The sequence below is a fragment of the Coccidioides immitis genome (assembly GCF_000149335.2).
Source record: "Coccidioides immitis RS genomic scaffold supercont3.1, whole genome shotgun sequence".
NCBI lineage: Eukaryota > Fungi > Ascomycota > Eurotiomycetes > Onygenales > Onygenaceae > Coccidioides > Coccidioides immitis.
In genome coordinates this window covers 2352709-2366493 of record NW_004504310.1, presented here as the reverse complement: position 1 = coordinate 2366493, position 13785 = coordinate 2352709, and the positions used below count along the sequence as shown (strand labels likewise).

The window sequence follows — 13785 nt, the reverse complement described above, 5'->3', positions numbered from 1 at the left end:
GATGTGCTTGAATGTTGATCTTTCTTCTTGAAATAACACTTATCAAAACAAGATACCCTACTCTGTACTGGCTTGGCTGCAGAGGAGAGCTTAGGCAAGACGATGCGCCTGCTTGACCGCTGCACGTGGTTTTAAACCGCATTGTGTCAATTGCCAAAGCCATTTTTCTGTTAGAAGCCTACGGAGTAGAGGAAGCTGAAAGAGGAGAACAGAAATGTAGGTACAGCACATTTTAGCAGTGTTTGTGGGACAGTTAGAATACACTTTTACGGAAGACAAACGCGGTAATTAGTTTGGGCAGCATTGCTGTGATGTGACTCGTACACCCTGCTCCGCTGCGAGCGTTCGACAGATCAAGGCTTTGTCTGTCGTACAGAGCGTGAGATCGGCTGGAAACTTGCGGCTGCCTGGTTCTTTGACAACAAAATTTCGACTAGAAGCACGTCCATGCAGACGTCCACCTCGCTGCCATCACGTCAAGGTGGCACAGTCAAGCTGGCGGCTCGTTTCAGGCGCAGCGAGCGATTCTGTCTCTGGTTTCTGACCGATGATCGATCTTGTCTCGGTGGCGATTAGCTGCGACCCGCAGTGCCTGATCTGACAAGGGTTACGATACAGAGGATGGGGATGGCCAAACCTTGCCCTGTCCAAATCCTCCGAGCCAACCACCAATCCGACGTGACGAATAAAATGACATCAGACCACGTCTGAGTTATCGTCGAGGGGCTGGCTGGAACGGACCCGTCCAGAAAACGTGGTTCAGTCATATGGGAAGCTGGCAGAAAACCCATGGACGGAGTACATATTCATGTACGGAGTATGCCACAAATATGGACATGCCTACAGCATCTACGGAGTAGAGGGACGGAGAAGTCGCCCATTACAGCCCTCTTTTTCTTTTTTTTTTTATCCTTTCTTTTTGGCCGTCTTTGGCCCCTGCGCCTCAACTTCGCGGCCTGGCCGATCTTAGCTTGGAACGGCCAAGGCTGGCGCAACTTAGTCGCTCCTCTTTGTTGCAAATTGCGAAGAGACAATTGAGTTAGTTGATTTTAGCTCTGGCGAGAAAAAGCTTGACTCAAGTCAAAATGGCCCAGCCATTCAGGGGCCAGGTAAGAAACCCTCCTGTGGGTTTCAAAAGGAAACCTGCTCTTCTTGACCGCCGGGTACAGCCACAAAATACTCTGTTCAACGGCGTATGATTCGCCGTTGAACCAGAAAATCGAGGAGCCCGAGAGATAGCGAAATATGTCGAGAGTACAAAGTATCCCGCGTCTCAAGGGGAATTTTGACCCTCACCCTTGGAGACCACATGCCAAGTTCTCCAAGCTGCTACATCGATTTTCCGGGGGATGGCCTCGATCCAGATACATGCCCCGGAGCCCAGGACTGCTGAATGGCGAAATAGTGGAGTTTGGAGAGGAAGTCCTGCCTTTCTGGATCTTGAGAGCTAAATAAAAACCGAACCCTATCGGAGGACCTGGTAACTAACAGTTCCTGTGGCTGTATTAACTATCTGGAGATATAACCCTATCAAGATGCCAACATTATAATGACATCTACTCATGCCTTTCCCTTTTTCCATTCAATTTACTCTCCCTTTTTGTGCCTCTTTAACTCTTAAATGAAGAGCCCTTTTGATTTCTTCCTGGGAGGCTCTTGATTAAATTACTTTTTGGCCTCATGCCTATTTGTTAAGACAACATCCAACCCTCATAAACAAGGCTTAACTCCGATATTAAAATTTTTTTAAATCACTCAAAGAAAAGCACCGCAATGGTTCGACTTTGCCGCGTTATTAATATTGCTCCTTGGATTTTCTCTCTATAGCCTATCGTCTGCTGGGCCTTGCTTGGCCCGTGTCGAGTCGCAATGGGTAACACATATAACTCACCCCCATCTGCTTTAGCTTCTCGACAGCTATCTTCCTCGATATCTTCGGATAACTCGAACATAGCTGCTGTGAAGCCGCCTGAAAAGCGATTTAAGATGACCCGGAAAAAGCTTATGATAGGCATTCTTGCGCTTCTGATACCTGCAGCTTGTGCAGGAACAGGGATTGGTCTTGCGCTGAGGAACAACCAAAATGCGTCCAGTTGTAAACCCGAGGATTCATGTCGTGATCTTGGGTATGCAAAGTACCAGGGTGTTCCTGATCCCAATGGAGTTACGAGTTGGCTAGGAATGCGATACGCAGCGCCGCCGGTGGGAGAGTTGCGATTTGCGGCTCCTCAGGATCCTGCAAAGGAAGAGGGCATTCAAGTTGCTAACGTGGTAGGCAGCGACATCCCCTCTCGGGAAACACAAAAAGCTAATGTGTCGAATAGCGCCAAAAGCGATGTCTTTCAACGGGCGCACGGATAGCCAAGCGCGAGTCCGAAGACTGTCTATTTTTAGATGTTTTCGCGCCATTAAATGCAACGAAAGATTCCAAGTTGCCGGTCTATTTTTTTATCCAAGGTGGTGGCTTCAATATGAACGCCAATCCCGGAATCAATGCTTCTAGACTCATCCAGGCTTCGGGAGGGAATTTGATAGCTGTGGGCTTCAATTATCGTGTTAGCCTATATGGATTTCTTGCTGGGAAAGAGCTTGAAGAGCGCGCGAGCCTCAATAATGGTCTCAAAGACCAAATCAAAGCGCTCGAGTGGGTTAAGACGCATATAGCTCAGGTATAATCGCATTCGACTCCTTGAGTAGAGGACTTCGCTGACTTGGGTGGTTTTCCCCGTGTAGTTTGGCGGAGATCCTGACCATGTCGTCATCGGAGGCCATAGCGCAGGCGGTGCTTCCGTGGTATTCCATCTGACTGCTTATGGCGGCGAAAAGTGCGATGAGGCGCCGTTTCACGGTGCCATTGCAGGCTCACCCTCAATGGGAACCATGCTCACGGTGTCGGAGAGTCAGTTTCTCTACGACAGCTTGCTGAATCGTACTGGGTGCGGATGTAGTAGAGACAGTCTCAAATGTCTTCGCAATTTGGACGTCAAAACCCTTCAGTCGCACAACACCAAGCAGCCGCTTCCAGGTGCTAAAATGAATCCGCTCTTTATGTATTCACCAACGATCGACAACGACCTTGTGCCAGATTATACCTACCGCCTTTTACAGGAGGGCAAATTCTGCAAAGTACCTGTTGTATTCGGAGATGATCAGGACGAAGGTACACTTTTTGCGTCGAAAAAGACGAAGAGTATTCAAGACTCAGACACGTTTCTCCGCGCGCAGTTTCCAGCGCTAACGGAAGACCAACTTCGAAAGATAAACTCATACATGTCAACAGTAAAGCCTGAGTTCCCAGACATTGGCATGCACTGGCAGCAGCTGGCCAGGATATACGGAGATATGCGGTATACATGTCCCAAAATTTCCATTATGGAGAGTTTTACCGAATTCCACAAACACGATCAGGCTTGGAGTTATCGGTACGCCGTCCAGGACCCGTTGTATCTGCGCTCTGGACTGGGAACACCCCATACAGCAGAGTTGGAAGGGATCTGGGGGCCGGACTATGCTGCCGGCAGATCGCCGATGTCTTATTATACCACAAATAAGGAAATCGTACCCGTCGTTCAAGGGTACTGGTCAAGCTTCATTCGCAGTCTGGATCCAAATAAGCATCGCGCACAGGGTAGTCCGGAGTGGAAGACGTGGAACGCGTCAAGCTCTGATCCCAATCCCGAAGGGTTTAGGGAACTTTTCATAAGGACAGGGGACACGAAGATGAGGGTTGTTGACTCGCAGCAAAGAGAAAGATGTGATTATTTTATAAACATTGGCGTCGACATCAAACAATAAGGAATTGGGCTAGGCGTTTTGGGCTCCGCAACCCGCTGCTTGGGCCGCTTGTGATGACTGCAGCAACGATCTGGGTATAATGTGTTGGGAGGGCTTTTGCATAGCGTTGTATCTTTGGCTGTTACTTATACTGTTGTCAGCCGGCTTCGTATATACTCCGTAGACTCTGATCATAAAAATAAAGAACTTTCCACAATGTTTGATGCTGAAGTCGTTCATCGGCCGACCAATACACAACCACTCTTGTATGGCGCTCGCCAACCAAAATAGTTTAGCTTCATTCGTTATACTCCCGTACAGTTCGGAGTAGTTATGACATAATCAGGTTTACGGCTGTGGCTGGGGCTAATATGTAAGGTAGTTCACCACTAAACGAGCCACACCACTAAACGAGCCAAATTTCGCCAAATGCTCCATGCAATGAATTTATTAAATATCTCAACAACCAGATCTTTATTATTAAATAGCTATTAAATATTAAATAAATGTATTCTTTAAAGCATAGAAATTAGTATAGTTAGGAAAATAAATGGGTGGATGGCCTAATATTATGGCCAGAGTGAGAGATTCAGAGGGTAGATAGGAAAGAATTCAAAGGAATGTCAACAGTAGATTTCTCAGCTAGAGAGTCTAATGTCTTGCTAGAGATGCTTGTAGAGCTCTTACTTCTTCTTTTGGAAGATTGTATAAACTCTCTGTAATGAGGCTCTTTAGTAGAGGAGTCCTTCTGACAGTACTTTGAAGCCAGTGCTTGAAGTTCTAACTGCTGGTGTTTATTAGCATGTTTAACTGTCTGTTTTTTCTTCTCTGCTAGTTGTAAAGTCTTCTTCTTCTCACAAGCAATATGTTGTGTCTCTCTTTGTCTAGTATGTTTAATTTTTTTGATCTCTTGTTACTTCTGGATCTTTTTACAGGCATTCTTCTGTTTAATCTGTCTTTTTTTAACATCTCTAGCAGCCTGCTTTTTTTAAAGCTCTTATTGAAGTTTTATCTCTTGTATTTGAGCAATTTTATCAGCTTTTTCAGTCTCTATTTTATTCAGATGCTTGTGTATCTTAAGAACTTTTATTGAAGACCAGAACTGTACTTGACTAGAATTATTCCTATTGAGTAGATCTAGAGGCTTGTCTTGCTTGTGATGTTGCTTCTTTATTACTAGAGTTGATCTTAGCTGCTGATTCTCATGTTCCAGCAGTTTATTATGAAGAGCAAACTGCTTACTAGCTTGAATAACCTATCTAATACTCTGCAAATTTAGGCTGTACTGGAGATATATACTCTTGATCTCTTGTCAGAGCTGGTGCATATTGCTAGAAATAAAAGATTTAACTGACAGTATAGGAACTTGAGCAGTTTCAAATTAGTATAGTTAATATTGAGAATTCAGAGAGTTAATTCTAGTCTTTGCAAAGCCAGCAAGTATATTTTCAACTGTTAAAGTCTTCTTTCAAGCCATATTAAATAATCTCCAGAAATCTCTTTTTGTCATTTAAATATAGCTCATTTCTTGATATAGTAGTGCTTCCAGCTTATTGGAATATGTCTTGCTCAGCAGTCCAAAGATTTTAATATCAAGAGATTACAAATAGTAAATTGAATGTGATGGAAGAATTATAAGAAGAATCTTTTTACAGTCAGTATATTTAATAAATTTCATATTTATATAAGAGGAATGGCCATCTAGTAGAAGCAGATATCTTTCTCAATCAGCTTGTTTCTTAGTATACTGATTAAAAACCTGTTTCAATCACTCTAGTCTATATTTATTATTGCTTCAACCATTTGTTGAAGCTGCAAAGTAGACCCATTTGCTTCCATCATAATCATCTAGTTATGTATTTTGGAGATCTTGTGATTCACTCTGGTAAATAAGAGCTGGAGGTAGTGCAATTTCTTCAGCAGAGACTGAGCAGAGTAATGAGAGAAATTTCTAACTACCATTCTGAATGATGGCATTCTTTCCAGCTTATAGAACTTCAATAGAGACTAATTGTTTTGAGATATGGCAGAAGTCTAGAAGAAATTCTTTTTTATTAAAGTTATAGATGTTTGAGAGCTCAAGATTATATTGATTAATTTTCTGCTCCAACTATTTGTAAGGATTTGCTGTAAACCTCTTACACAGACAAACAGCACCTGTGAAGACCAGAGGCCTCAGCTTGCAAGCTGCTGGAAGTTGCATGTGTTCTTGTGAGGCACTAAGTCATGTGCTCGCAAGCACACATAAAAGGCCATCACTGTGTGAACCTCTTGCTGGAAGCCAGTGGCAATCTTGTTTACAAGTCATATATAGTTGCTGGAATACAGACCTTTTATCTTGTGTACTCTTTTCCATGTATATTTCTTCTAGAGATTCATTATCATGCTGATCCACATGTATGATCCTCACATTTTGCCACTCTTCTTTGGTGACACCCAACAATGGTATTAACATGAAGAAGCTAACCCTCTGAAACTCACAAACCTGGAACACCAGCTGAAAACCTATCTGAAGAACAAACCCAAGTTTATGAAGAGATAATCAATCTTGACACCTCACCTCTCTCAACTGTCAATGAAACAAGCACCATAAACTCAGAGAGAGAGTCTACCCCAACACCAAAAGATAAAATCCAACAGCTTTGTAAGAAGACCAAGCTACTAAAGAAAATGGTGAAATGGCAAGAGAAGTTGAATGCTCTCCAGAACATCCAAAAGTACTTACAAAGTGAATCTCTTGATATAGCTACCTTCAACCCAACACCCACAAAGTGTCTGTCAATCTTGAGATCACCACAACACACAAAGCACTACCAGACTGGAACCTACACAGAATATCATCAGTTCATCTCAGATATTGAATCCATTCACAATACAAGCAAACTGAATGATGAGAATACTCTTGTGTATGCTCTCACAGGACTTGATTATATTGAGAAAGACCTTTAGAAGGCCCACCACAAAGGCAATCCATCAAAAAACAACTGGACTGGCCTTAAAGAATTTCTATATGTAAGGCTAGAAGATCCAGCAAACCACACACAAAACTCTTGGCAAGCAATCTTTGGCCTTTGCAAAAGTTTGAATGAAACTAATTATGTCTATTATCAACAATTTCTAGAGCTCACAACAGAGATTGGTGAAGAATTTGAAGATTCCATAAAAATGAAGAAGAACCTGTTTATATGGGGCTTGAATAAGCCCATGCAAACCAAACTGGATGAACAGCTGGAGATACCAGATGACATTGATAACATAGTAGCACTGGCCACCCAGCTCCAACCAAGTGTATCAGTAGTCTATGCAAAGAATGCCTCACACATGAAGTCTACCAATCCAGTTGGAAGTGCTTGTGGAGGTATGAAGATCAATGACTCAAGACCATGAATGGATAAGAGAAGTTAACTCCAGAGGCCTGCTCAGGAGATGGGGAAGGATCTTATCAAGAATTGTGAAGTCTTGAAAAAGAATGAGAGATGCTTTGAGTGTAGCCAAAAAGGCCATCTTGCAAAAGACTGTCCCAAGAAGAAGAAGAGTAGCAAATAGGAAGTTGGGAAGCTGTAAGTAGATAAGATTAATATAATGAAGTTGTTCAAGAATAGTCTCCTTGCTCTCCCCTCTATTGTTCTAGGTGTGTGAAGCCCAACTGACAGAAGTATTATCTGGTCAGCACTAATAGATTCAGGCTGTCAATCTCTAGTGATCAGTTTGTGATTGGCCACAAAGCTAGATCTAGAGGTGCACAAGATGTCTATAGAGATTGAAACTGCTATAAATCATGAGAATATTACTCTTGCAGAAGGGATTGTGAATATATTCTTTAAAGCCTGTAACTCTCAGAGAAACTGGCAGTTGTTCCATGAACAAGTGATGGTTGCAAATATAAGAGATGAGATGCTAGTGGGTTTGAGCTGGCTGCAGCAATACAATCCCAAAATGTATTTCAAGAAACTAAGGCTAGAGTTCCAAACTGTATGTTGTGACCTGCTTGTGAAGGTTAAACCAGTTAACCTCTCAGAGCTTGTGAAAGGAGGGAAGCTCATCTATATGATGACTCTCCACAAATCAGAACAGATAGTGACAGCAGATCTAGATCTCCAGATACCAGAAGTCTACTGCAAACTCACAGAAGTGTTTAGTGACAAGAGAGCTTGGGAGCTGCCACCACACTGTAAAGATGATTTGGCCATAGATCTTGAACCAGAAAAGCAGCCAGAATTTGGAAGAATATACAGACTTTTGCAAGCTGAGCAAGAGACTCTTCACAAATATCTGAGCAGTACTCTAACTCATGGGTTTATCTGATCTTTTAAGTTATCTGCAGGAGCATCTATCCTGTTTGTGTTCAAGAAGAATGGCAGACTAAGAATGTGTGTGAACTATTGTGATCTGAATTCAAAAACAGTCAAGAATAGATATTCTCTACTACTGATTGAAGATGTGTTGTATAAGCTTGTGGAAGCTGCAATATTCACTCAGTTGGATGTCAAGAATGCCTACCATAGACTGAGAATTTGTGAAGAGAATGAGTGAAAGACTGCATTTTGAACTTCACAGAAGCTATTTGAGTACTTGATAGTGCTCTTTAAACTCACAAATGCACCAGCAGCTTTCCAATCATATATTGTGAAGGCACTTAGCAAATATCTGGATGTGTTCACAGTAGCCTATCTTGATGATGTGGTTGTGTACTCAGCTTGCAAGGAGAACCATGAGGAGCATGTGAAATTAGTACTTAAGGCACTCAAGAATGCAGATCTTTATTACAAGCTGGCAAAGTGCAAGTTCAATACTTGTGAGATTGACTATCTTGAGTATATCATAACACCAGAGAGTGTTCTTATGGAGAAGAGCCACATGGACACTATTCTTGACTGACCAGAGCCAATCAGTAAGAAAGAGGTTCAGATCTTCTTAGAATTCACAAACTTTTACAGGCACTTCATCCCAAGATTCTCTAAGATAGCCTGTGGCCTGACTGCTCTTCTAAAGGGAGGAGAAGCAAAGCTAAGCAGATATGTGTGAAGAGAGATGAGGAGAGAAGCCAATACTTTCATAACTGAGAAAGATCACAAAGCCTTCATAAGTCTGAAAAGAGCATTTGTGGAAGCTGTTATGCTTCATTATTTTGATATGGAATGGAAGACCAGATTGGAAACAGATGCATCTGGCTTCACAGTGTGTGGTATTCTATTACAGCTGGCAAAGAATGGCATCTGGATTCTAGTTGGGTTTTATTTACAGAAGATGTAATCCACAGAGATGAACTACAGCATTTATGATCAGGAACTGCTCACAATTATGGAGTCATTTAGATATTGGTACTGCTGGTTGGAAGGCTTGCAAACACCAGTTCAAGTTCTTACAGACCATGATAGCTTGTGCTACTTCCAGACTGCTCAAGACCTCTTGCAAAGACAGGTCCACTGAACACAAAGACTGATAGTCTTTTGATTTACAGTTGACCATGTGAAAGAAACTAAGAATCTGGCAGATGGACTCTTGTAAAGACCTGACTATATCAAGAAGACTGGTCTAGATGATAAGAAGGGTCACAAGACTACAAATCAACTAAGAATAATGCTTGTGAAGAAGCAAGAGACCACAGAAAAGTTGAAATCAACAGTTCAAGTTTCTCCAAACTAGAGAGGAGAGGGAGAAGATGAGAATGCATAACTTATCTTCACAAAGCTTCAGATTGAGATCAAGAAACTACTCACAAAAATTGTCTTGGGAGGCATGTGCAAAGTGAAGAAGATTGCAATACAGGTCCAGAAGATCAAAGATCTGATCTGTAAGGAGAATTCTTATAAAAAGAGCAGCTTCAACCTGTTGGCATTACTGTCAAATCTACTGCAAAGTGATAACTATGCAGCTGAGGTCTGCAAAGACATTAAGGCAGGCACAAAGAAATTCATGATGTGAAAAGAGGAGAAGAGTATTCTCTATAGAGATAGTTACATGTACATCTCTCAGAATGAGGCTCTGCAAATAGAGCTGATTAGATATCATCATGATCTACCTCTTATAGAGCATTTTGCTACAGCAAGAATGTACAAGCTTATAGCTTACAAATACTTTTGGCCAAGAATGAGAGAACTGGTAAAGAAGTGTTGCAAAGCCTGTAGAGTCTGTCAGAGCTCAAGAAGAGTTTGCAGGAAGTCTCAAGAAGAACTATCATTCTTACCAATCCCAAATTACTCTTGAGAATTCATTAGCATGAATGTTATTACAGATCTCTCTGCAAGTCTGAATTTTGAGAAGATGCAGTTTAACTGTATTCTGATTGTAGTGGACCAGTTCACAAAGATAGCTCACTTTATCTCTACAACAAAGAAGCTGACATCAGAGAAATTGGCCCATCTCTTTATTCACAAGATAGTGAGATTGCACAGATTACCTGCAAGCATAGTAACAGATTGAGGATCTCTGTTCATGAGTGAATTTTGGGGTAATTTGACTCATATCTTGAAGATCACAAGAGCAATGAGCACAGCATTCCACCCATAAACTAATAGTCAGACTGAGAGACTGAATAGTGTGCTGGAGCAGTACCTGCAAAGCTATGTCAATTATAATCAAGATAACTGGATGATGTGATTGCCAATGACTGAGTTTGTGTACAATAACTCATAACAGACTTCCACACAGAAATCACCTTTTCAGCTGACATATGGGTTGAATCTGCAAACAGAATTCTTGGATCCTGATAAGTATGACTATGTGTGCAAGAATTCAAGAAATCAGATGGAGACAATGAGATTGCTCTGTAAAGAGGCCAAGAAATCACTCACAAAGGCACAAGTTTACCAGAAGAAGTACTATAATCAGAAGTACACCACAAAGATCTTCCAGATGGAAGACAAGGTGTGGCTTAATCTTTGCAATATCAAGACCACATGGCCTAACAAAAAACTGGATTTGTTGAGGTATGGGCCTTGTAGAATTGTGGAGAAGATAGGCTTGCAAGTCTATAGACTGGAACTGTCTCCAGATCTGTAAACTTATGATATCTTCTATATATTTCTGCTTCACAAACACAAGATCTGTGAAGAAATCAATAGCTCATCTCATCATAAAGTTTACAAGGTGAATGAGGATGAAAAGAAGTATCAAGTCTGCAAAATAATTAACTTAAAGAGAGAGGGTCACAAGCTGTAGTATAGAGTATATTAAGAAGAATATGATAATAAGAAGGACAAGACATGAGTTTCCACAAGTAATGTTCATCCACTGAGAAAGCTACTTCAACAATTTTATAGTAGGAACCTGGACAAGCCTGGTTCACAAAAGAGATGGATGGAGGTAGTGGAACTAGAAAATGGGTTAGAGAGAGAAAAGGCATAGTTAAACTGAACTGAATTCAATTGATTTCAAAACAAAAGAAGAAAAAACTAAACTAAGACTATATAATTAGAGCCTCCAGCTTCTTCTGCAAAGACCTGTAACAACTACCCATAATCTTACTGCTGGAAAGAGCAAGCAAGATGCCCACAGTATAGGCAGTTGTTATATTTTTGATCCAAGCCTGTGAAGATGCACTCTGCAAAGACTATATTATTATAGTCTTGCTGAGCTCTCTTGCAGGCAGAGCACTTCTGTTCAGATGATGGCTGGGCCCCAGTTCAAGTTATAAGAATTTTCTTACAGAGCTGAGTGTGCACAGTCAACTGGTTTAGATTATCTAAACCAGCAATAAGTACAGGCCTTTAAATAGACTTACAATATCATGTTCTTTTACAGGCAGACAAAGCTTGTGCTCCTGTGTGAGAGAGAAGGTCTGAAAGAACCACCAGATTAGTCTGCAACACATCAGCAAAAGTAGCAGCTGATGGCATTTGAGTGAAGATGGTCTGAAACCATCATTGTCAGTCTTGTGGGGGGGGTGCTGGGCAGTCTCAAGCACCCCACAGAACTACAGCACCCACAAACTCTGCTGGTGTAGAGAAAACAACAACAATAATCTAAAGAAGATTAGCTGCAAACTGAAATATAATAAAGAATACTCACATTTTCAGTCAGGGCTGGAGCAATAACTACAGAAAGAGGAGGCAGAGCAGCAGAATTCTAACTTTATCAGCACACAAATCAATGTCAGCTTGTGAGAAGCACTTACAGCTTGAGCTGGTGTGGAGAGAATAGTAACAACTGGTGAAGGAGGAAGAGAGGGAACAATAATACTCTAGAACTGTCAGTCACAAACACTCTCTAAACTTCTTGTGACTACTCACCAAAGGCCCAATCTCATCTGTAAAAGAGAAGGTGAGGGTCCTCTCAAGAGAGAAAAGCAGAGACAAGTTACAAGAGAGAGAGAAAGAAGACTGCACACCAGCAGCAACTGCTAGCAAGCATCAGTCTCTTCATGAATCAAACCTCATATGAAGACAAAATCTAATGGCCACATGAAGCAAAGACATAACCAGAGGTGAACTCATCAGCTTGTGATCTTTCAGCTAATCATGTGGAATATCAAAGTGAAGCCATTTTTCTTCCAGAACATCAGAGATCTCCCACAAGCCTGTCTCCCACATGAAGCAGTGCTTGAAGGGTTCACTTACCTTGGTAATAGTAATATAGGCTAGAGAAGGAAGAGAAGAAAAGAAGAGAAAGAGAAAGCAAGAGAAAGCTCTCTCTTAAGCTAGTGTTCATTATCTAATAGTGACACAGGGTTAGCAAGAACAATAGAGACTCTCTACACATTGTTGTGTTATTGAGTTCTGTTATGTTATTAGAGTTGTGTTGATATCACATCTCTAGTGAAGCTGTACTCTTTTTCTTATAAGGAAATTTTTATTTTTCCCAAGAGGTTTTTTGTTTTTCTACTCATGAAGGTTTTTAACAAGACAGCCACCTTGAGGGATCAAGGCTTACAAGGGGGGGGAATCTGTAAGAATTCACCATAAATCTCTTACACAGACAAACAGCACCTGTGAAGGCCAGAGGCCTCAGCTCACAAGCTGCTGGAAGTTGCATGTGTTCTTGTGAGGCACTAAGTCACATGCTTGCAAGCACACATAAAAGGCCATCACTGTGCAAACCCCTTGCTGGAAGCCAGTGGCAATCTTGTTTACAAGTCATATATAGTTGCCAGAATACAGATCTTTTACCTCACATACTCTTTTCCATGTATATTCCTCCTAGAGATTCATTGTCACGCTGATCCACACATACAATCCTCACACTATTCTATAAGTAGTAGTCAAATAGTTAGCCAGCATCAACAACTGTAATTACAAGTAATCAAATAAATCATCAAATTACAAGCATATAGAAGTGCTTAAAGTACTGATAGTTATCTGCTATCTGTCTATTTTGATTAATTGCTTTGAGATAAATGCATTTGATCTTGTTATTATGCTGCTCACAAAATTAATTAATCTAGTTAATCTCAACATCCTCTCCTGTCATCTCTTGTACAATATTTTGTAGGATCTGAGATGTAATGGCAAGACTGCAGCTAGAGAGCTTGTTTATATAATTCAGAAGCTCTGCCTTCTGTATATCAGAGAGCTTTTTCTTATATCAGAAGACTGCTTCATTCTGAGCAAGTTGCAAGCCTTTATGCTGTCAGCACAGGGTCTCTCAGTTAACTGAGTACTTTCTTGTGGTTGCAGCATAATTTAAGGTCTCTTGTGATTCAAGATCTTCAATTGCAAGCCTAATTGAGGTGTTGTTGACCATGTTGTTGCATATTGAATGTTGAACATTGGAGGAATTTTGGTGGTGGAAGATTTGGCTTGTTTAGTGGTGTGGCTCGCTTAGTGGTGAACTACCTTACTCCGTACTCTGTAGACTCGGCATAAAGGCCAATCACCTCGAGGGGGAGATCAACCATCCCTCACCAGGCGGAAGCCAGTTCAGGACAGAATTTCCCCAGTCCCTGGCTTGACGCCACACTAACGGGAACAACCTTGAGTTTGGGGTTTGAGTACGGAGTATGGAGCCAAGTTACAATGACCGCAAAATGCGATTGTCTAAACTCGCCGGAAGGCCCTTTTCTAGGATGCTCAG

General features: G+C 41.5%; 2 protein-coding genes across 2 annotated transcripts; one reads left to right on the top strand and one right to left on the bottom strand.

The window, feature by feature from the left end:
- The first annotated feature begins 1654 nt into the window (after nucleotides 1-1654).
- CIMG_02232 (triacylglycerol lipase) lies at nucleotides 1655-3993 on the top strand. Its single transcript, XM_001248460.2, has 3 exons — nucleotides 1655-2271; nucleotides 2325-2669; nucleotides 2734-3993. The coding sequence occupies exons 1-3, from the start codon at nucleotides 1870-1872 to the stop codon at nucleotides 3793-3795; spliced, it is 1809 nt and encodes a 602-aa protein (XP_001248461.2). The 5' UTR covers nucleotides 1655-1869; the 3' UTR covers nucleotides 3796-3993.
- Nucleotides 3994-11058: 7065 nt separating this feature from the next.
- CIMG_12710 (uncharacterized protein) lies at nucleotides 11059-12423 on the bottom strand (the record flags this gene model as incomplete). The annotated part of the gene is made up of 8 exons (XM_001248465.2): nucleotides 11059-11088; nucleotides 11270-11326; nucleotides 11498-11554; nucleotides 11703-11738; nucleotides 11785-11841; nucleotides 11891-11956; nucleotides 12006-12115; nucleotides 12333-12423. 8 exons carry the CDS (start codon nucleotides 12421-12423, stop codon nucleotides 11059-11061), a joined length of 504 nt encoding a protein of 167 aa, XP_001248466.2.
- Between the last annotated feature and the right edge of the window lie 1362 nt (nucleotides 12424-13785).